This window comes from Prenolepis imparis, unplaced genomic scaffold, assembly GCF_030444845.1.
Source record: "Prenolepis imparis isolate NDT839.2.m4 unplaced genomic scaffold, iyPreImpa1.0 SCAF_2, whole genome shotgun sequence".
Taxonomy (NCBI): domain Eukaryota; kingdom Metazoa; phylum Arthropoda; class Insecta; order Hymenoptera; family Formicidae; genus Prenolepis; species Prenolepis imparis.
This window is the reverse complement of record NW_028141160.1, coordinates 22,142,083-22,166,501: the sequence shown is the minus strand read 5'-3', so window position 1 is coordinate 22,166,501 and position 24,419 is coordinate 22,142,083. Positions and strand designations below refer to the sequence as shown.

The 24,419-nt window shown below is 40.2% G+C and overlaps 4 protein-coding genes across 4 annotated transcripts; 2 read left to right on the top strand and 2 right to left on the bottom strand.

Moving 5' to 3' along the window:
* The first annotated feature begins 634 nt into the window (after nt 1-634).
* On the top strand, nt 635-15,969 carry LOC145932956 (dynein regulatory complex subunit 7). Its single transcript, XM_083032180.1, has 10 exons — nt 635-731; nt 12,610-12,989; nt 13,345-13,762; nt 14,026-14,283; nt 14,384-14,540; nt 14,737-14,809; nt 14,895-15,107; nt 15,183-15,398; nt 15,474-15,710; nt 15,790-15,969. Exons 1-10 carry the CDS (start codon nt 635-637, stop codon nt 15,967-15,969), a joined length of 2,229 nt encoding a protein of 742 aa, XP_082888306.1.
* On the bottom strand, nt 15,885-18,864 carry Bili (FERM domain-containing protein 8 Bili). The gene is made up of 6 exons (XM_083031910.1): nt 17,795-18,864; nt 17,263-17,712; nt 16,705-17,165; nt 16,469-16,627; nt 16,225-16,390; nt 15,885-16,153 (listed from the first exon to the last, which is right to left on the bottom strand). Exons 1-6 carry the CDS (start codon nt 17,883-17,885, stop codon nt 16,113-16,115), a joined length of 1,368 nt encoding a protein of 455 aa, XP_082888036.1. The 5' UTR covers nt 17,886-18,864; the 3' UTR covers nt 15,885-16,112.
* Nucleotides 18,865-18,994: 130 nt separating this feature from the next.
* LOC145932717 (eukaryotic initiation factor 4A-III) lies at nt 18,995-21,128 on the bottom strand. The gene is made up of 5 exons (XM_083031911.1): nt 20,746-21,128; nt 20,069-20,404; nt 19,741-19,963; nt 19,410-19,664; nt 18,995-19,315 (listed from the first exon to the last, which is right to left on the bottom strand). Exons 1-5 carry the CDS (start codon nt 20,888-20,890, stop codon nt 19,063-19,065), a joined length of 1,212 nt encoding a protein of 403 aa, XP_082888037.1. The 5' UTR covers nt 20,891-21,128; the 3' UTR covers nt 18,995-19,062.
* A 174-nt stretch (nt 21,129-21,302) lies between these two features.
* Bub3 (mitotic checkpoint protein Bub3) lies at nt 21,303-23,451 on the top strand. The gene is made up of 5 exons (XM_083031913.1): nt 21,303-21,487; nt 21,913-22,108; nt 22,182-22,251; nt 22,502-22,812; nt 22,952-23,451. Exons 2-5 carry the CDS (start codon nt 21,914-21,916, stop codon nt 23,354-23,356), a joined length of 981 nt encoding a protein of 326 aa, XP_082888039.1. The 5' UTR covers nt 21,303-21,487; nt 21,913; the 3' UTR covers nt 23,357-23,451.
* The last annotated feature ends 968 nt before the right edge of the window (nt 23,452-24,419 follow it).

Sequence of the window (24,419 nt, the reverse complement as noted above, 5' to 3'; positions counted from 1 at the left end):
GTATCTCCGCGAAGGGATCGAAAATTGACGTTGAAATTACGTCGATATCGTCGAAATTATCGCGGTCGTATGGGCCTTCCTTATTCCAGGACTTGAAGAATATCGCGAACACGAGCATCAAGATCGGGGATCGGATCGGCCGCCCGGTATATATCCGCGACGATCTCGCCGAATCGGCGCTGCGAACCGACAAAGAAACACCACCCTCGGCCTTCTTCTTCGCCTTCTTCCTCGAGTCCATCGCGTGCACCGTCGCCATCATCTTCGACGTATACATAATTTCGCTCGGTCGCTCCCTAATCAACTCCTCGCGTTCTTCTCTCCTTTCTCTCTCTTTCTCTCTCTCTCTTTCATTCGCGCGTCTATCTTTCTCTCTCTTCCTCGTCCCGTGTTCTCGCGTATCAGGTGCGTCACGAAGCTCTCCCGGTGCCCGGAGGCATCGATTTCGATGCCCAACGTCGTCCAACGCTGGCTCGACGGTCGTATAAGAAACTCGTCTACCTCGCCCTCTTCCCGTTCCTCCCTCTATCTCGCCGCTGGCGTAATTTTGGACCCGGGTCGGTTCTCGCGCGAGAGGAGGCCTCGCTTTCTCGATACCTCGATCGAGGATGGAAGAAGCTTCGGAATGGAGTAGATGTTGGTGCTCGAGGGAGGGAAGGTGGACGAAGACGCGAGGGGTCGCGAACGACGAGGGAGAAGCCGCCACGGCCGTGTGACGGAGAACGTGAAGGGTGAGACGGAGAGTGGTAGAATAGGGCGGCCGGAGAGAGAGAGAGAGAGAGAGAGAGAGAGAGAGAGAGAGAGAGAGAGAGAGAGGGTGGCGGCGAAGGTGGTCGTGAAGGGTGACCCGAGGGTGGCCGGAGGAAGGAGAAGAGAAGGAGGAAGAGGGACACCTTGCTGGAAACGCGTCGGTTCGCCGGCACGCTAAGTATAGGCGTCCTCGCGACGCCGGCCGTCAATATACTACCCCTAAACTAACCCCCCGGGGGGTCCGTGGGTGGTGTTGCTGACGGAGAAAGGCAGGCAGGATCGTGCTGAGCGAGTGGGAGATCGAGCGGAGAGGGTGGAAGAAGGCGGGGGAGAAGAACGCGCGATGGCGCGCGAGGACGCTCGAGCGAGAAAGGGCGGGAGAGGGTCGACGAGGATCGCGAGACACGGTCGAAGCTGATGAGGAAAGGAAGATGGAGTATTAGAAGGGAGAGGAAGGTAGATGCTTGTGCACGAGGGGTCGTCGCCGTCGCCGTTGCCGTCGCCGACGTCGTCGTCGTCGTCATTCTCCCTCGTCGCCGACCCGCTGCTTGTTGTGTGCGCGAGGAGGTAGATGGGCACTACTATCCGAGCGAGCATCCTATCCTATCCTATCCTCCCGGCGCTATCCTATCCTGACGTGGCTTAGTTTAGCTTAGGGCCCTCGCCAGCCTGGAAGCTTTCTCATCGGAGGGAAGAGGACAGATACACGCGAATCACCGATGCGAGAGGAACGGAACGACGCGGAGAAGAGAGGGAGAGAGAGAGAGAGAGAGAGAGAGAGAGAGAGAGAGAGAGAGAGAGAGAGAGAGGAGAGAGAGAGAGAGAGAGAGAGAGAGAGAGAGAGAGAGAGAGAGAGAGAGAGAGAGAGAGAGAGGAGAGAGGAGAGAGAGAGAGAGAGAGAGAGAGGAGAGAGAGAGAGAGAGAGAGAGAGAGAGAGAGAGAGAGAGAGAGAGAGAGAGAGGGAGACAGAGATGGCGAGAGCAAGATCGCGAAGGAAGGCCAGAGACCGCGGATGGTCGAGGATGGGTGACGGGGTCGGCGGGTTGGAGGACTCGCAACGACGACGACGACGACGACGACGAGGGAGATAGAGCGCGTCGAGAGAGCGTAGAGTTGGCGGCGGTAGGGACATTGCGGATATATTCGCCTCTATCCCAGCAGCCTGCGAGAGAGAACCAACCCCCCAATCCCCCAACCACCTCTCCGACCGACCAACCGACCGACCGACCGACCGGCGGCGCAGCGCGGCATCCTCTCCGGGGTTTCTCTCTCCTGACCATCCTGCGACTCCCGGCGTAACCCCGCGCCTTCGTTGCGCGCGGTTCGCGCAGTGGACAACCAGAGTACTCCTCCCCGCGTAACCCCGCGCCCTCTCGTTCGCGCGCGTTCGCGCTCGCGCCCACTTCCACCCTCTCCCATCTCCTCTTCCTTCTCCACTTTGGATCTCGCCACGATCCACCCTCTCTTCGCGCTCTCCCTACACACCCCCTTGGCATCCTTTACACACGGCGGCTGCCTGCCTGCCGCGGCATGCATCTATCCGAACGTCTATCTACCTATCTATCTCGATGCACTGGGTGTCCGTCCGAAAACCAGCTTCCATTTCTCCGCTTGAGTAAACGGCGAGCGAGCGAGCGAACGCGCGTTTCCATCCCCTTCCTCCCCCCGTTTCTCTTTCCCGCCCTTTCCACCGCGATCGCAACTGATGTACGAATGCCTCGATCCTATCGCGCTTTAACTCGAATCTTTAACTTGTAAATGCTACAGATGCCAATCTGTCGAATTGCTCGGTTTTCATACGGACTCGTTTCGTTTGAGTAAATAAGTGAAATCAACGGCCGATTCGCCGAATCTTTAATACCCTTTACATTATGACGTCATGGTTTATCAGTTGATTATTATTATTATGTAGCTCATCAGTTGATTATTATCATCTGGTATTAATATGCCTCATTGGCGTATATGGTCTTGTTTAAATATGCAACCCCGAGTGCATTTGCGAAATTACATGTAGTGTTAACAGAGAGCGAATTAAAGGAGATAACTAGCGTATTTGCAGAAATTATTCACCGTAATATCGAGCCTGTAGATCTGATTAAAAAAAAAGAAAAAGAGAAAGAGAGGAATTTTACATGTAAATCATGTAATAATGTGTATTAATTAGATATGATTCTCATATATATATAGTATATAATTTATATATACAAGTCATAGATTTATATTGCAAGTCATAGATTCTTGTGAAATCGAGCGAAATTTGACATTCAACTTTCAACATTAAAATTCTCGCTGAAATGCAGCTAAAATCAGCTGTGTAACGAGAAATAAGAAACGTCAAAAGAATAAAATATTATCTATGATAACTAATCGAATTGTAATCATTGTAATCCTTTTGTCAAAATAATTTTCACTTTCCTTTGATGTATCGATACTCTGGTATCTCCAACCGCGTGTTTTCAACACTTACACAACATTTTACGGCGACAATTTTTTTATAGCAAAACTGCTGAACAACTATCATTAATCAATCAATATTTTACATTCTTCCCATTATATTTTATGAGATTTTCAAACAAAGACCATTTCTATATGTTTCCGAGCCGAACTCAACAAGATTTTGACACATTTTTTACATTGGCCGCATTCAGCAGAAAAAGGCAGCTTTGCAACTGTTGTAAAATACGTAAATCTGATTGATGTATTCTCTTCATCTTAGTTGAATCTAAGAGAATACCTAACCTAAGATTAGAAGGTCTTAGGTATGAATAAGAAATCCTTTTGTCAACGAATAAATGCTTATTCTAGAGTGAATACTATAGACTATCTCTAGAACAAGTATTCATTCGTTGACAAAAAGATTTCGAGCTAATCTTCGAAATTTTTTTCATAGACGTAACTTCTAATAAAGTTAATATTTTTGCAAACTATATATTGTATATACATGTTTTGCGCATCAAATATTTCTAAACGCTAAACTGTAATTTTTGTGTATTATGTTAAATTATTTTTCAGTGTGCTATAGCAAATATATATATATATATAATTGATCAAACTATATAGATATATAATATTTAAAAAAAAGAATAGCTGAAAAAAAGAACAATAATACAAAATTACAGTTTAATGTTTAAAGAAATTGAAGTTTGCAAATCATATTTTATTCTTTGCAACTCTGTCGACCGTCATTAAGGATTCCCAAAAGTCCCAAGATCAATAAGATCATTGGAGGACCATAAACACGAAGGTCTTTGGTGACGAATTAATTGTGGAAGTTCAACAACAATATTTACCAGAAAAGCTATCATCTTCTTTCTATTCAATCGATTTAATAGGCATAATAAAAGGCATGAAAGCAACATAAAGAAATCGCCATAAATTTAACTCAAAAATTCTTACCCCCGCTCCTTTTTTCTTTATCATTTCTGTTGCCAATTCACAAATTGTCAGCATCAGAGAAAAATGTCTCAGGATACGCCGACTTTTCCACTTGCCGTTTCTGAAAGAAAAAGATAAAGGGATAATTATAGACAACGCATCTCTTCAATATTCGTTAGAGATGTTTATTTGTGAAATCTACTAAAGTCTCGATAAAGCAATCCGCCAATGATTCCGACGCTGAATTTTAATGTCAAATCAGAGATCGCGAGCAAATGAAAAGCTGATATCGCAACAATAAACCAAGCGAAAGATAATAATTACAAATGAATTCGCAGTAATTGGAAAAAGAGAAAGAGAAGGAAAGAGAAAGAGGGAAACGTTCGCATATATGCGAAAATTACGCGCGATCGTTTTATCGCGGATGAAAAAAAAAAAAAAAAAAAAGAGAAGCCCGGCAGCCTCGCGGCTCGACGAAAGCGCGATCGAAATTTCATTTTAATCTCGAAATCCCGCGGCACATAATGGCCACTTTACCACTACTCTCTCTCTTTCTTTTCTCTCTCTGTCGCTTTCAGCCTCCTTTTTTTCGCGATGCGCCGCGAGCAATTACGAATACGAGCAATGCCGAGAACCGGAGGAGAAGAGCGAGACGACGACGACGACGACGGTGTGGGAATACAGTGCGGCGTACACGTGTATCTGTTATTGTGATATGGATGTTAATAGGTTAGGGGGTCTCCGGAGAATGTGGGGTGAATCACGATTTCGATAAGGGTTTATGTTCCTCCCTCTCCCTCTCTCTCTTCGATGCGAACACTCTTGCTCCCTCCCGCCCTCCTCCCACTCTCCCCCCGTCCTTTCCGCGTTCTCTTTCTCTCCGCATTACGCCGTTTCTCCCTCTTCTTCCGGCCGACTCGCTCATTGAAAACCGGCTCTATAGGGCCTCCATCAAGCGCCGGCCGGCTTTTGCATTTGCGCTCACTTGCTCGCGTGTCTCGCGCGATAGTGGTAGACGCGCGTTTGCGCGCGCCCGTATGTGTTTTATAGCGCAGACGTCAGAACACGTGTACCGCTCGTTAGAGATTATAGTGAGAAAGGGAGAAAGAGAGGAAGCGATCGCGCACCGCGTGTACGTATGTTACTATACGCGGTAACGATCGGCGACCACCGCTGCTATTCCATCGCTGATATTCGGCGCCGGGCTCCTCTTCCATCCCGTGACACGGCAGCTTTTTTTTTCTTTCTCCGGGCGACGGATATTAAATCGTTAATAAGTCAATTTATGGTCGCATAGAAAGAGAGAGAGAGAGAGAAAGAGAGGAGAGCGCGAGGGTAAACTGCCGAAAAGATTGCCCGAGCGCGCCGGAAGTGGATATCCGGCAATTCCGAGGCCCCGCGAACACTTTGGGCATTATTATACATACACTGGCATACATATATATTTCGCGAATTTTATATACACACATACATACATATATATTTGTTATATTTTATTTATACAATATAAATTGATGGCGAGGAGGTATGACAATTATTTTATCGATCCTTCGGCGATCGATCCTTTCGCGTTCTTCTCGACAACTTCTCGGCAACTTCCTCGCGCTTTCGTCACCCGAAAGTTCGCGTGCGGACGTAATGTTTATAAAGTTTCACCAGCTCTTCCTCTCTCTCTCTCTCTCTCATCTCCTGCGCGCAATCAACGAGCTATAATCCGTTCAGTTGCACGACAAAGTTTCAAACTCGTCGGGCGGCCGCCCACACGCGGCTGTCCGCGGCGGCAGCGTCTGCGGCGATGCCGCGGGGGAGAGGGGCAGGGGGGAGGGAGCGGAAACGCATACCGAGAGCAATTATGACGTGCATGGTAACGTTTAACGGCGACGACGCGTCGGCCGCGCGTTAAATACCGTCGAATATAACATTTCTGCCGACACGACACCTCTCCTCCCCCTCGCTCCTCTCTGCCCACGCTCTTTGCGCGGCGGCGGCGCGTCATCGCGCGTAAATACTGACGTCACCGCGCGTCGTTGTCGCGCGCCGCGGAGAGGAGCGCGCTTCTTTGTCGCGAGCGCGACGCGCAAAAATAGACGCGTTTTAATCTCTCTTTCTGATCGTCGAAAGAGCGAAGGACATTTTACGAGAATCAAATTGAGTAGAAATCTCGATTACCGATGCAGAATCACCGCTCGTTGATCGTTCGTCGGCGTTGATTAGCGTGAAAATATACTGGAACCAGTTTTACTCCAAACGAGAAAAATAGAGAGGAAGAGAGGGAGGGAGAGCTACGTCTCTCGTATCATGATTGCGATATCCGATTTCCGAAGTAGCTCGAATTTTTTAATAACCGGTTTTTTTTATCAATATATATTTGCTGAAATATATGTACATATTATATATATATATCTTGGAAAGATGGGGAGATGCGGCAGCATTCAAAAACGAATAAACAAGATCTAATGATCCTCAAAGGAGAGTGTGTGTACTTATTTTTCAATATTCTATGTTAACGAGCGTTCGTTTAACTCTCGTACTTTTAAGAGTACGTATCTTTAAAAAAAAAATAAATAAATAAATAAAGGATAATGCCGAGAGAAGGAACGCGAAGGCAAATAATCTTGAGCGATTCGATAAGCTCTCGCCGCGCATCTTCGACGAAGATCGGCGGACCTCATTTTTCGATATTCGCCTTTAACGAACGTTTCCCTTCGTATAGTACATCCTCTCGAGTTAGTACGGCGCGCACGTAATGATGCCGCGCGATAAAACCGCGCGTCTCGGCGGCGACGACGACGACGACGATAGTCCAAGATCCCGTCGTCGTCGTCTTTCGAACGCGAGAGTTCGACTTTATTCCGCAGTTTTCCACACACCGCGTTTTACACACACACATACATATACACAGATACATAGACGAAGGGACGAAGGGATGGTGGCATGTTCGATGCTCTCACCATTGGCTCTCGTGTGCACGGTTCGCAGGGCATGTAACCGCGTAGGTGTAATATACGTACACATGCACGCGCGTACATATACATACACGTATATATATACGTGTGCATGTGTGCAAGGCGTTTTCCACCTCGCGCACTTACACGTGCCTCTCTCTCTCGACGAGGGACGAGAGGACGGTAGTACATACATAGGCTACGGGCAGAGGCTAGGTACTATCTAGTATCTAGTAATACGGGGTACTAGGTACGTGTGCGCCGCGGACGCCAAATAGTGGTTCGCATATTCAGAGATAGCGACGTCGCTCAGCGCGATCGCCCCTGATTTAGGCCCTCGTTCCATCCTCTCTCTCTCTCTCGCATCGGCTATCATTCTCTCTCTCGCGCTCGCAAACTCTCTCTCCTCCCTTCGTCACCGACCGCGTTTCTCCCTCGGTCGCCGTTCCATCTTCCCTCGCGCGCTCGTACACATAGATGAGCGTATATATGTATGTGTGAGAACACACACACACACACACACACATACACGCGACGCGACACAGGCGCGCTTGGGGTCCACGGATAACGTCCTCGATACGCCGCGCGGCAACGGCGGCACGACATCGAGGCGCTCCGAAAAGCGCTATCTCGCAGCACCTCGCTCGGAGCCTCGACTAATCAGCGCTTCGATCCGTGCTTTCGAGCGTCCTACTTTGATCATCGCCCGCTTCGCTCGTTCTCTCTGTGAGCGCGACGCGCTCGTGTAACGACGTTGTACCGTGTATATAAATCGGAGATCCGCGCGAGGAAATTCTCTCTCTCTCTCTCTCTCTCTCTCTCTCTCTCTCTCTCTCTCGCGAACGAATCGCGAGCGTGCGCGCGACCCTCGGCGACGAGATACGTCGATGAGAGCGCGATATATTTAGACGGCGGAGCTCTCGCGCGCGGCAAACACAAGAGAGAGTCCATCTCTCGATTCTACGACGCGTCGTTTTTCGTTCGAGTCTATCCGCTTTAAAGTACGCCCGATTTCGCTCGTCGCGCTTAACAATCTCGCGCCTTCGTTATTCCGCGCGCGCCATTTTGCCGCGTGTGCGCGCGGTTTCGCGTCCCCGGATAGGTCGAACGTTAAAAATCTCACGAACGCGAAGCGAAATGGGTCAACCGGCTGGTTGACGGGGAGATATGCGCCGCATATATATATATATATATATATATATATATATATATATACACACACTCACACCCTTGAGAAAGCGATATAATTAATTTATAAATTCGCGAAACACGCCCCATCAAGGGGATACCGCATTATGGATGGCCCGTGAAAACGGGTAGATTTACGAGCGTGATGCGAATTTCCTCGAAATTGACTCTGGCGGTAGAGACGACGCTAAACTGTACAAGGCGGACGGCAACTGGAAACCTAAGGAGAGAAAAACGAGAAGAAAAAAAAAAAGAGAAAAAGCGAAAAATCTGAAAATATTTTTTTAGCCCTTTGCTATTTAAATCAATTTATCATCTCGCCGCGTTCTTTATTTCACGCAAAATGCATAATACATCCGTCCTTACACACGCGTGCATCTAATTGAAAGAGAAAATCCGTAGAATTGTCGTATATGATCTCTCTCTACATTACTACCGCGAACCGAAACGAGCCGCGAACGCGGTTCGCCCAAGTTCGTGGTTGAGAAACACTGAGCCAGCTGCCGCGGCGCGGTGGTATCTCCGCGTTGTCTGCTACCTCACACCCTCGTCTTGCGTCCCACGTGGATGCCGGTCGAAGGGGTCGCGCGGAATGAGGGTGACGCGCGGGGCCGTGGCGGCGCGGCGCGGCCGGAACGACGGGGAGATGAGAGAAGGGGGAGGGGGGAGATGGGGGGAAGGACGGAATGACGGCGCGGCGTGGCGTGGCGAGGCAGGGCAGGGCGCGGCGCGGGGTTGAGGGGGGGGGGGAGACGGCCGAGGGCAACGTCGGCGATGAGGGAGGCGCGAAGGGACGAAGGGGAGAGAGGACGAAAGGGAGGAGGAGGTAGGTAGGTTGCTTCGGTATGGGTTGGGTCGGGTGGTCAGAGGGGGCGGAAGTGGGCGAAAGGGTCGAGGGATACCGCCGTTGCCGTCGCCGCCACCCACTGACCATCTCTATACCCTACCTACCTACCTACCTACCTATCTACCCCTCGTCGTCGACGTTGTCGTTCAGGCTTCTCTACGTGCCTACGAAAAAAAAATGAAAAAAAAGAAAAAAAAAAAGAGTCCTCTTATATAACGTCGCAAGACGCCGCGCGAGATCCGCGGGGGAAGCGAAGGACGACGTGAGAAGCGTCCGCGTTCGACGTCTCCATTTGGCGGAGATTCTCCTCTCTCGTGATATTTTGTTCCTCGGCAATTTGTCGGAGATAAAAAGTTGAAGAGCTAACGAGAAAGAGAGAGAGAATAATACGGTAGTAGGATATATCGAGGGTGTGGGAAGAGAGGGTGGAGAACGAGAGGAAAGTGTTTAAACGCGATCACTGGGACACGCCGTTGTGTTACGCCGTTCGCAATATATTTTTCCTCTCTCCTCTCCGTCTGTTTCTCTCGCTTTTCCCCTCCCCACTTTCCCTCTATCACTCACAAAGTACGAAGAGAGAGCGAGAGTTGCGGCGTTTGAGTGTGTGTTGTATGGTGCAATAAATTCTACTCGTAAATTATAATACAGTGGCGTAGGTCATGGACCGAGAACGATACGCACGCCACGTGCTTTCCCCACGCGCGCGTTTGCTTGTATACATTCTGTCTCGCTCCGTTTCACGGCCCCCCCCCCCCCCAACCCGTCGACCGTCGACGATTACTGAATGTGTTCACGTATTTACTCTTTGGTATTATTATTATTATTACTTCTCCGTTGTGGAGTGCGATATGAGACACATGGATGCACCAGGGTGCCGATTACCCACCGTCGATGCGAAACAATCTCTTCATGTGCAACAGTTTTGTGTTTTGTGTTTCAATGTCGCAATACATACATAATCAACTTTTGACACAATTTACAACTATTTCCGATGTATTTCGTACATTATTTGTATATGTATATATCTCTGCCACGGAATGTATGCTTTTGTTGTTATCCTCCGAGCTTGTATTAAAATTTTTTTTCTTTCTGTTCTTGTTTTGATATTAATAATTTAATAATTGTTGGAAGATATAAGCACATGAAGAGATTTTTTCAAATTGTACAAATTTTTATTAGTATCTTTTTAATGATATTTCAATGGTCGGTAATTTCGTGATCTCTGCAAATTATAATTCCTGAGAGGGCACCAGTTTATGGGTGTTGTGGATTGATACTGAAACGACACTGGACAGCGTTGATGTCGAATCATTTAAAACCTACATTACTACACATTGATAATTGAAGATTAAAAATTGGAATTATTGAAATTTGGATTAATTAGAGCGAAAAAAAGTAAAATTTATATGTCTTGATCTTCAATCTCAATGCTAGTGATTTTCCAGCGTCGCCTAATTAGAAAATATCAATCTAGATGCCATGTGTTCGACTATTTTCCCGCACGTTCAAGAGAGAAAACTATATTTCCAAAGATCTCTTTCTTTTTCTAATTTTGGCGTAGCGCTTGATCGATTTTACGCACAAAGTACATTTATTATAATTTCGACTAATTATTGCGGTTATCTTTCGATACTTTCTCTTTTTTTTTGTGATACTTTTTTATTAAAATTTTAATTTAAAAAATTGACGTATTTACTTTAAAAAAATTCTGTAATAATTTGAAAAATATGCTTTCGAAGTTATATATCTTGACAAAAAAATATTCATCATTATCATGTAAAATATTAATTAGATAAATTGTTTGCGTAATTTCAAATTAGATGCAAAAATCGAGAAAAAAATTAAATATTGTATAGAGAAAAATGATAATACTGAAGGAGAGCTTCGTCCTCTCTGATTTTGTCAAAACTACAATATTGTCTATATTTTTGTGCATAAAAGATTCCGCCCCCCCCCCCCCCTTCCCGGAGGAGAGCCGGATTTACAGATTCGCAATATATCAATAAATAATGAAATAAATAATTCGACTCACATTTCGACTATTCTTCTTCTCTGGTCTCGGCGTACTCCGGATTCCTCGTCGACATTTTTCCTGCAGAACCTCCAACCTCTGCGTCGGGAACTGTCCTCGTAGCTTTCGAAACACTTATCTGCACTCGCGTTACTTTTTTCGTTCGCGACGCGCGGCGACGCCCGGGTTTTAGCTATCACATATTCGACGCGTTTCGGTAAAACGCGAGAATCGCGAGAGCTTATATTCGCGCGCGATCCGATGCTCCATTTTTGCGTCGCCGCTTTTATCAAGGCCCAGTTATCGGAGCGGCCATTTTCGAATGACGATTCAGCGACTTCCCCCACGACGTACTCAGGAGTCGCCGATATTCGAGAATTGGCACTACACTTCACTATATTATTTTATCACCGATATGCGACGACGAAGAAATCGCGAAAATCGCGCAGGAGCTTCGCCGATTTCTCGAAAAACTCGGAAAATTTTCGCGTCGAAAGCGTCCGGTAATACTCGCGATTCGTAAACTGCGCGAACTTTCGGCGCCTCGAGCTGTGACGTCACGGTAGTTTTTTTGGACGAACGAACGTTGAGCGAGATTCTCGAATTCTCGGCCGACGAGGTCGATCTCGCGCGTGCGATCGCGATCCCGATGTTGGTACACGCGACGCGATCGGATATACATAGTAATTAACGACGTAAAGATATTAATTAATTCTCAAACTCGTACTTTCGCGGACCGAACCGGCGCGACGATGAGTGCGTGAACGTTGATCACGAACAATAAGCATATCAGAGGGCGGCACTAGAGTGTGTTCGAAAATGTATCATCAGGGTGAAGCGCTCGATTGACCAATCAGAACAAAGAGATGCTCGGTCTGATTGGTCGATCAAATTCTGCACTTTGACGGACGGATTTCCGAACGCAACTCTGAAGTTTCTTTCGACGTATATGGCGCCATTTACGAATGAGTTATCCATGAGTAAATTACTTTATTTATTAATTGGTGTTGCGTGTTGTGTGTGTGTGTGTGATATTGTCATATTGATCGAGATATTCTATTTAAAACGAGAATATTATTTCTATTCTCATCGATGATTAGTGCGTAATTATTTTTTTTTTTTATTCGCATAGATTTTTCATAATACACGTTGTAGCAAAATCTGAACTATATTTTCTACCTTTCTAAATATAATTTCCCCTTGCCTCTTCTTTTATATCGTTTTAATTTCAAATAGAAAAAGTATATAAAAAAATTGTTTTAATCAGAAAACAGTTTCAATTACGCTTAGAAGCATATTAAAAAGATGACATTTATAATAATAAAAATGACAACCGAAAGAGACAATAAATTTACAACATTCTCGTACAATCAATACGAAGATGATTTATAAGGAAACTTTTCACGTTTTTACATCATATATGCTTCTATTAATTTAATATCTTGTTATTTACCTGAAAATATATCTTCTAGATATGTGTTTGTAGAATTAAGCATTGCAATTCTTCTTTCAGCCGGAACGTATATGCTCGCCAACATGGGTATTGCATTACCAAAAAGGCAATTGTTTTGAATGCGCGACACTCTTGGTAAGTTTACTATTGGGACAGAGTTACAATGCGTTTGTGGTGAGCGGATATGCATCGCGCGAACAAGTTCTCTGCGACATGACCAGAAGAACCTGCCCATATTTGCCGGAGCAGGAACACACGACGCCGCCAGCAGCCGAGAAAACGCCTGAAAACGTTAAATATCAATTAAAAGCACCGCCGGATTTCAGAAGCCAATTTCTCTTAGAGCTAGAAGATCGCGAGAAAAAAAGGATAGATGCAGAATTACAACGACAGGAAGAAGAACGACAGAAAATGATCGCTGTATGCATGCGTTATTAATTTTATATTCCATGCGCGATAGCATAAACTATATTCTTAATTAATAATTATTGAACGAGTTACTTAATAATAAATATGGTCTTATTATAGAGGTATGTAATCCGTATTTAATTTAATTTATATATACGTATTCAATAAAATCCGAGATAAAGGAATTAAAATTTTAATATTTATAATATAAAAAGATATATTTTTTCCCTTTAACATTCAATTACACATTACATATCAAATAAGACGACATATTTATTAACTCACTTAATAATTATTATATATGTATATATGTGATAATTATTATACAATATTATATATATTGTAATTATTATTCGTACCATTTCAGGAATTCGAGCGTCCACCGCCAGATGAATATTTCGGTTACAGAATACATGCATGGGTGGTCCTTCTGCCGGATGATAAAGGCGCGAGAAGTGGCGAAATCACCGAACCAATTTTTCTCGAACCTTCCTCTGGAATGTCCTACAATCTGGCTGATGAAGAAACTAACTCGTTGTATCTGGGGGTCGAAAGCATCTGGAACGATCAAAATTATTGGGTGAATATGCAACCGCGTGAAAAGAGCTGTGCGGAAATCAATTGGGATTTGAGCAAAGTCGAATTCTGGGAACACTTACTTCCTGGCGAACCTCGCGTTGCACGAAAAGACACGGACGAGATCGAGGAAGACGTTGGCGTGGAGCGAGATAAGCACTTGGACATGCCGGCTTCGTACGTGAATGAAATCCAAATTCACAGCTTAGGTATACAAATGCAATATTTATATTTATTTTAATTTCTTGGGAATACGTTGTTAAAGTATAGCACACAATGAAACACTTTAATAACATTAATAATATAATAATTAATAACATTATATATAGAATAGTAATAATTATTAATTATTCATCCAATTTACTCGTAAAATTTATAAATTTTGAAAAATATTAATCAAATATAATGCTAATTGTTCTGAATAATTTTTTTAAATATTCTTATGTATATTTAAACATCTTTGTTTTCTTAGATTTCGAGAGACGATATCCGCAAGGCAGTAAAACAATATTTTACAAGAAGGCCAAGGTAGAATTATACGCGTCGTATTTCCAAATGGACGGTTTGATACAACGAGTAACCGTTTACGAAGATTATGACTATACTATTCCCGTTCAATGTTACGAGAAGTATTTGAACAGGAACGACTGCCTTACGGAATCCACGAAGGATTTCAATACGGATACTGTCACAGATTTCTTTGAGAAGGGTCGATCGGATCATTGCAAAGGTGAAACAAAATTTCGAGTAAAATCAAAGTGTTACTTTACACTAAATTGTATGCGAGTTCCATATTCATTTTTTGTATTAACGCCAAGAAATATCAACAGAGAATCGCTATCTCGCATCTGATATTTCTTCGATAGACAACGAGAGAACGATAGACTTTTACGATAGCGCGCAGTTCGAAGGATTATCGCGCATCGAAACGGGTCCACTTCATTTGACTCAATATTACACGAATCGTGAAGATTTTCTTTATTATAGGTATAAATCCCGTTTATTTTCTACAGCTATTACATATTTTCATCTTCATTAGTTTTCTTGAAATAAATCAAAAGCGTAAAAAAGAAATCAAGTCTCTTGATCTTTACTTGTGAATTTTTTTTCTATCTGTATTGCAAATTTTTACACATAAAAATGTAAAGATATAAATATGTAATAATTTATATTATTTCAACAGGCACGTTGAATATTCAAAGGTAGACAAAGATAGTCCAGCAGATGGTGCATACGTACATTCTCGACTTATTTCAGTAATATTTTATAAAATTTTATAAAATTTTTAATTTATTATATACGCAATAAATAAAAAAAGAATCGACCCTTCTCACCTTGCAGAAAATAATTGAGAAATACCATAGGAACGAAGAAATTCCAGCTTGCAAAGACGTAGCCATCCGCGAATTTGCGATGATCGAGAACGAAATTCGCATTAAATTTCATTATGATAAAGATCGGTGTACCAGAGCTACTCGTACGTTCATAAAACCACCGCTAGCGGATAGAGGAGATCGTTTGGTATTTGATCCTGCAATGACATACGGATACAATGTAATTTTTCTTTATAATAATGTTGATAAAAAGATATATAATTTATATATTATATAAAATTTATGCATCTTACAGCCGGATCCAACTGCACCGCCGGAAAAAAGTCTCGATCTCTTTTATGATCTCGATAAGCACTTGAAAGATGAAGATCATTCCATACTCTGCGTCAGGGATGCCGAAGCCGAAATCATGGGATTCCTAAAAAGAAGAATCGATGAAAATTCAAATCCACAGCTCGCCATTTCGTTATTCGACAGAAATCGAATAGCCGAAATAGGAGAATTAGAAGTGGTATTCATCAATTGTTTAATTACCTTTTTTATTAATTAATTAAAAAACATTTTACGACGAGTTGCTTATCTTCAGGATGCGGTCAAGGGTCCAAATAAGCACGATGATGTCACGCGAAAGATGGATCCATTAGGACCTTATTTGGCACGAATAGGCAATCCGGAGCACATCAGGAAGGCAGAAGCGTATCTGTTGCGTGACGAATGTTTAAATAACTTTAAGCAGTTGTCCATTGATAAAGCGAATTATATTCTACGCATCATCGAAAAGCACTCTGCGGAACTAGAAAAAATGCAAACCTTATTGACACAGGTGCAAAACTCTTAGAGTATCTAATCTCATTGATTCTCGTGTCGTATAATTATCCTAATTAATATTTATACGTGTGTAGTCTGTTGATTTACCGAAAACGGAGGAAGATCAGATACTAGCCAAGATAAACGAGATAAGCTTTAATGTGCACGTGCTGGAAACATATCTCAATTGGCATAGAGATCAAGTGCCGCAGAGATATAAGATATTGGTGGATCGTTTGCAGCAAAATCCGCATCTCCAAGTACTTCAAAAATAATTTAAAAATATTGAGAAATCATACAGAAAGAATATGTAAGTATAAACATTAACTTGGATAGAAATCTCGTTTGTCACATATTGCAAAAATCATATTCATTTTATATCATCAAGGGGGATACATTGGCAAAGTGTACAATATATTTATTGAAAGGACCACGAGCCCATTTGACCAATGCACCGACCTGAAATTATTTTGAAAAATAAAAACTTCTATACGAGATAACTTTCTCTAATTCTGATTTTGTTTTATTACCTTCATCATCAAAAGTGGCCAGTGTGAATTTACTAAGTTTATTTGTAAAGCTTCCACTGGGAGAAACTAGCGGATGATCCAGCTGATCGTTGCTACCATCGCTATTGACAAATTGACGTCGATAGTCCTCGGCGAAGCCGGAAATGAGGATATCCATCATTGGCGCCTGAAACATCAATCTTTATTTAATTTCATTTTGTAAAAATAATTATTAAATATTTTCGAATATATGCGTGACTTGTACCTGTTTTGAAAATACTTGCAGAATCTTGTAGACTCGCGCTCCGTTCTCTCGCACCGGAAATTGCAGAAACAAGCAAGGCAAGCAATCTGGATTATTCTCGTCCGAGGGTTTCGCCATTTCCCAACTCAGTTCCGAGTATTTTAGCCCTAATAGCAAGCTCTGCATAAATACATTTCAACATGTTATTCTGTATCATGTATATTTTATAAATATTTAGTTTAATATATCGCACTTACGCACTGCATGTCGTCGACTATGTATACACCCGACGTATTAATCGCAACGAGGACCTGCATGTCGCGATTGGTGATCCACGACGCGAGACCTCTGACAGGTCGCTCGATCTGTCCTTGGAAGAAGGCCGCGCCATAACACGGTAAGTTCCAACAAAACTCGAGATATTTCCTGATCAACTTCTTGGGATTCGCGTTAGCGCTACTACCGTTGTGATTCGGTATTCGCTTGTACTGTTCCAGAAGATGCGCCTCGGGTGCTCCCTTGCCGCCCACCAGTCCCAATCCGAGTCCCAATCCTAACAGGAGACTGGGAGAAGCGTGGTGATGCGGTAGAAATCGACCACGATGTCTGCGGAAAAACGCCAAGGTGTGGGTTTGTGCGTTATAGGGTCCAAGTTCGATCCGAGCCTGTAACGCTCCTAAAGTGGCGTAACGCGCGGGACCATCACAGGCGTACCGTCCTAGATAGAAATTAAATTCATGTCTTATAGGAACTATATAATTTAATTTTTTTACAATAAATTTTCTATATATCTTTTATTTAATGTAATAACTCACCTTGTAGAACATTGTACCTGGCTTCCGCGTAGAGTAATTCAAGCACTTTAGTATCCTTAATTTGTTCCTCCTCTGTTCTCGACAGAAATATATTTCTACGAAAGTATAGCAAAGGTTCCTCGTCATCGGAATCTTCTACATGAGAGCTGTACTTGTTCACGAGATAATTCCACTTTGCAGCCAATTCTACAGGTTTGTGTGTCGGACGTAATTGAACTTCCATCTGCGAAGAGCACATCCATAGTGCAAAAACTGGTGTAGTGGTCACCAAAGAAAATCTCAATAAACCCAATTCTGCCTCTGATTGGACTATTGTAAATATCTGCTGTGCTGTCGCATTTTGTTCAATTTCCATTGTCATAAATACTCCTGTCATTAGATAAACAGCTATGCGTATCGTAGGTCTTCCTGTATTCGAGTACTGTGGCTGATTTGTCATTGCTTTATTCACTGCAAATGAAAGAAAAGAGATATAAATATTGGAAAATATCACTTCTGTCATTTAGATTTAAAAAAGTTTATAGACACTTACAAGTGGACAAACTTCCATCTAGCTTGTAGTCATTTGTATAACGACGCAGTGGTTGTCCTCTTTGAATTGAGCAATCATTTTGTTGCTCCATTTCCTTCAGAATTTTTTTGCTTTTCTCTTTTTAATTGTATATGTTACCAATTAATTATAAAATCTATTAAAATACATAGCAATCGAAAATTGTATACATAAACATTGTGCTCTAATCTATCCATTGACTCAGCACTCCAGTATTTACATTAATATTATTTTTTACTTAAAATTTTGCAATTAATATATATGTTTACTATTTAGAGTTACATAATGTTTATAATACGTTCGTATTATTATCACGAAAATAAATAATTGTTTTTGTCGCTAACTCATTATTACATGCTAAATGCATTTCTCTCACATTATTAACGCGCGATAAGCTGTATTCACTGATATTGTTAAAGTCACACACATTATCGAAATTTTCAGTTTGCCTATTTTTGTTTCATTCGAGCTTCAACGCGTGTTACTAAGCTCTGCCGCGCTGCCATCTGAACTGTGAGGCTGCAGCAATTTTATTGATTATTTGTATGTAGCTATAAACCTATAATACATTGTATCCCGATATATACATATCGTTCATTTTCATATTATAACCAATATTTAAAATAGAAAATAAAATTATTAGTTGAAGCCATAAAATACTTATTAAATAAAAATATTTTATTAATAAAATGCACTAATTATCATTTTTCACAATTCTATATTTACATTCATATAATTTTATTATTAAAGTGATATAGAACTATGAAACGAATGAATTTCCACTTGGCATCTATAGATTCGAAAATCTATTGTCATAAGTGAGTAAATTCTCTTAATCAAAAATATATGAGGTAACTGATCAGGATTAAGTTCAAGACCAACAGATCTTATATACATATAAAACTCAAATCTACCAATTATCATGCAATCTCTATTCATAGAGCAACTCAGCTCTATCATGTGTGATTAATATTATATTTATATTATCATTATAAGAATAATAAAGCATTAATATTATACAAACTAAAAATAATCTGAAGACTATGACATTCGTCAAAGAGTTTTCAACAATTTTTTTGTTGCCATGTTTATATTTTTTTAGATAGAATCAGAAATTTTATTTTCTGAATAAGTAATCTGATAATATACGTGTGAAAAGTGTGTAGCTAAATGACATTCATGAAGTTAAAGAAATTGTTGTTTTATTGTGGTGAAGAAGTTAAACATATTATTATATAATCTTAGATCTTTTATATCAGGTCGGCAACGTTCATCGGCATTTCGTCTATTTGTGTAGAATAATACTGCTCGATATCTCGAAGAATCCTTATATCGTCAGTTTTTACAAAGTTTATCGAAACACCTTTACGACCGAAACGTCCCGATCGGCCTATTCTATGAATGTATAATTCACGATTGTTAGGTAAATCGTAATTAATTACGAGTGATACTTGCTGAACGTCGATACCTCTCGCCCAGACATCCGTCGTAATTAGCACGCGACTATAAAAAAACAAATATTAATATAATAATATATATAATTCCCTATTACAAATATTATTTTAAAACAGTATACTTTTAAAGCTTGAAATCTTACCTCTGACCAGATCGAAATTCTTTCATTATGTTGTCTCGTTCCTTTTGAGGCATATCTCCGTGCATAGAGCACACAGTAAAGTTAGCCTCTCGCATCTTTTCCGTCAACCAATCTACTTTACGCTTGGTGTTACAGAAGATAACTGCTTGTGTTATCGTTAATGTGTCATACAAGTCGCAAAGCGTGTCAAATTTCCACTCTTCGCGTTCTACAGCGACAAAGAATTGTTTAATTCCTTCCAATGTCAATTCATCACTAGAATTGCAAACAGTTAAAATAAAGTACATTCATATCTAGCAAATTAGTGAAATCAAGATAAAAAATTATTTACCGTTTAACAAGAATACGAATAGGATCCGTCATAAATTTACTCGTCATTTCAAGAATTTCGTGTGGCAAAGTGGCTGAAACTAAAACCACTTGTGTCGCCGGTGGTAGATATCGGTATACATCATAAATTTGCTCTTTGAAACCTTTGTTCAACATCTCGTCGGATTCGTCCAGCACTAACATTTTGATGGCTCTAGTTCTCAATACCCGCCTCTTGATCATATCTATTAAAAATTCACGAGAGTTTTATATATTATTATAAATCTGCCAAAGCATATCGTGTGTATAAATAAAACATGGTAACAATAAAAATAAAACGTGATACTTACCAAATACTCTACCAGGTGTGCCAGATACAACATGTTGACCATAATCAAGTTTTCTGATATCTTCTCCAAGATTTGTTCCACCGATACAAGCGTGACATTGCACATTCATAAAGTCTCCTAACGCAAGGATGACTTTTTGAATTTGAGTCGCAAGTTCCCGAGTAGGAGACAAAACCAAAACTTGAGTTTCTCGTACTTGTGTGTCCAATGATTGCAATATTGCAACCGAGAAGGTAGCGGTTTTTCCTGTACCAGATTGTGCTTGCGCTATCACATCTCTGCCCTTCATAATGGGTTTAATGGATCGTTGCTGAATAGCAGATGGCTTTTCAAAACCTATATAAAAATAGAAACGTATAACTGTTATTTTTCATGTATTTGAAACTTTGTCAAACTATACTCTACTGTGTGTCATTTTTATTAATATTATAATAAAATTAGAAAAAAAGACATCATGCAACAGGGGGAAATGCAATAAACTTCTGTAATACGTATACATTGAAATTGTTAATCAATTACAATAGAAAATTGTCAAAGTTAAAATGATATACGTTAATCGTGTATATGTAAAAGCGGTATATACTTAATTTTTGTAATCTTATTAAAACTAGATGTAGGAAAATAAACCGCGAGAGAAATTTGAGGTTAGAAATAGATATAAAGCAAACAATGGATACCGTATGCATAGATCCCGCGTAACAATTCATCGCGAAGACCCATGTTATCGAAGGTAGGAATAACCTCGACATCTTCGCTGGTTTCAAACTCGACGTTTGATAAATCCTCCGTTTGGGCCACACGACGTGACGATTTATCCGCCATTTTTGTCGAAGCGTACTTCACTTCTCTGTTCGCCGATGGAATGCAGTTCCACCGCGTTGCATAAAAGGCCTCTCCAAACAAAGTCCTGTCTTTCGTTTTCTTCAACGAATTTCCTCAGCTTTCAAGTTCAAGTACTTTCCAGTGCTTTTGCTTTGCAAAGTGACAAGTGATAACAAGTCCAAGCGTCTCGAATTCACGAAATTTCCATGTGTCCATTCGGCGCCATTTGGGTGCATTTGTGCACCAATCACAAACAGCTGTTCCCCGATTGTTATAGGAACTTTCTGGAAGAGATAGAAATTCCCTATCGGACAGCCAATCGAAACGTCCGGGCGAACGTCGTCGTACAAGTGTGAGTTCGCCCTAATTGGTCACGTGACTTTGACAACGAAAGAGAAACGGAGCGTTTGAACGATGAGGGGAGGGAGCAAGAGCGCGGTAGGAGTTCCTATCGTCATTTTGTTGTGTGTAAACTTTTTCTTCATTTTTCAAAAAATTATATTAAATAGCATACATTTAAGTAGAGTCGATACTTGTATTACGTACGAATTGAAGACTTTCGTCTTTTGTCCATCTTCCTCCTTGATTTTACATCGAGTAAGTGAACAAAACTTTAATTGACTTCACTTTGTCGAGATTGTTGGTTATATTTACCAAGCATCTTTAGCAAAAGACTAAGTATTCACATATTTCTTTACTGATTTTATAAAACATGGTATACGACGAGCGTATTTATTTCTGTTAAATGTAATCTCAAAGTTGTGTAAAATATAGTCTCGATGTTCAGAGAATTTTTATGTAAAACATGATATTCAAGTCTGATAGAAAAATGGTCTAAATAAATTGAAATTCTTGAAAGTATTCATATTAATATTGACTATTTATGTAACAAGATTTGTTATTTTTATTTGTGTTATAGTTAATATTATAATTTAAGAAAAAAAAAAAAAAAAAAAAAATGCAAAAATAATTAATTCAGTATTTAACTGTAAATACTTATTGGACTCAAATGCTTTTAATAGAATGGAATCCAGGACTGAGTTTAAAATAAAATCACCGCCGAGTGACGCGATTTCCGCGGTGGAATTTGGACCAAATTCTACACAGTTCCTATTAGTATCATCATGGGACAGTACAGTACGATTATACGATATCCATGCAAATACGATGAGGTTGAAGTATAGTCATGATTTACCAGTATTGGATGTTGCATTTCAGGTAAATAAAAATGATTTCACTAGAAAGTTCTTTATCATTAAAACAATTTTTTTTATCATAAAATTGTTTGCAGGATGCCGTTCACGCATATAGCGGTGGACTAGGAAATACATTAAAGATGTACGACATAAATAGTAATACAGGTAATATTACATTCTCTCTTTTTAATTTCACTATATATATAATGCTAGAATCTCATAGTGATAACTTTGAATGGTTTTATACATCTGCCAATAAAATGCAATAGGCCTTGTTGCAAGTGGATAATTCTTCCACATATGCCTTAAAGTATATATGATGACTGATTTGATTGGAGTCTAGAACTGTCAGGCAACAGTTTTAGCATAAAGTTCCATCATTTCTTAAAATTACAATGAAACTAATTGTTTGTAGAATCAATAATGGGTACACATGAGAAGCCAATCAGAAAAATAGAATATTGCGCGGCCGTAAACGCGATACTAACTGGCGGTTGGGATGCTGCGGTGAAATTGTGGGATCCACGCACACCCACTTGCGTCGGTAGTTATTTGCAACCGGAAGTAGTTCTCGCTTTATCTGTATGCGGTGACAAATTCGTCGTGGGAACAGCGAAACGGAAAGTTTGCATTTGGGATTTGAGAAATATGGCGGGCATGTTTCAGAGACGAGAAAGTAGTCTAAAGTATCAAACGCGCTGCATCAAAGGTTTTCCCAACGAACAGGTGCGCGTTTGTCTTTTACACACATGCGATATATTTAATTTAATTTATTTAATTTATTTTACTTAATTTTTACATCTTTACATATAACTGCTTATATTGGGCTTACCTTCGTATTTTTTCATATTCGATATTCTTTTAGGGATATGTATTAAGTAGCATAGAGGGTCGAGTTGCCGTGGAATATCTCGATACAATGCCGGAAGCGCAGAAGAAGAAGTATGCGTTCAAGTGCCACAGAATAAAAGAAAATAATATCGAGCACATTTATCCTGTGAACGCCATTAGCTTTCACTCTGCATATAACACATTTGCCACTGGTGGTTCGGATGGTTATGTGAATATCTGGGATGGTTTTAACAAGAAACGCCTGTGCCAATTCCATCGTTATAACGCTGGCGTAGCCGCGCTTAGTTTCAGTCATGACGGTTCTGTGCTTGCGATAGGAGTTTCGTATTTAAACGAGGCTGAAATTCCTCCGGGCGGCAGTGACGAACGAGAAATTTATATAAGATATGTCAATGATCAGGAAACTAAACCAAAATAAAGGACAGATATTGTGTAAAAGAACATAATTATAGAAAGACTATTTACTAGACAAGTTCAAATCTCCATGTATATTCATTTAAAGCAAAAAGAGGTGAAAATACGAGAGAGAGGTGAAAATAAAGTAGGAGATACGCATTGTGTAACAAATTGTAAATAAATATTTGACTATTTATATGCATTTCACATGCAAAAATAATATGACACATTAAGATTAAACCCGTTAGGTTTTAATGAAAAAAAAAAAGATGTGTTTTATAAAAATATTTTTTATTTTCAATAAAAAGATTAGATTTTGTCTTTATAAATTTTTACGATATTATGATTGATAGTGTCGTATACGTATGTATATATATATATAAATAGTTTATATGTATGTATAAACATAGTAGATACATACATACGTAGATATGTATATCTATACATATAAATTAAAGAATTATTTTTAACAGAAGGTTGAGATGAATACTTCAGTATTTTATATATATGTATATATATATATATATATTTATATATTTATATATATATATATATAATATATAAAATATATATTGTATATTATACATATATTTTTTCTGTTGAAAAGTAATTATCTCTTTTATATATATATATATATATATATATATATATATATATATATATATATATATAGATATATAGATATAGAATTGCACACATATAATATATACCATACATATAACGAACGAGAAATTTATTTAAAATATGTCAATAATCAGAAAATTAAACCAAAATAGACGACAGATATTGTGCAAAAGAATACGATTATAAAAAGACTATTACCAGACAGGCTCAATATGTAATTGACTAATAAATAACATACACATACGTTTATAGATATATCAAGTATTTGATACAATTAAAATTATACTCTATATGATAAGAAAGAATCAAACTTTTGTACGTTTAATAAGATCATAAAGATAAAATTATAAATGCAAACAGATTAAAATGAATAAATGTATGTGTGTATATATTGTATAAAATTTATATATTTACTAAATGGCTTTCATTAATCATTAATCAATAATACAATAATTGAAATA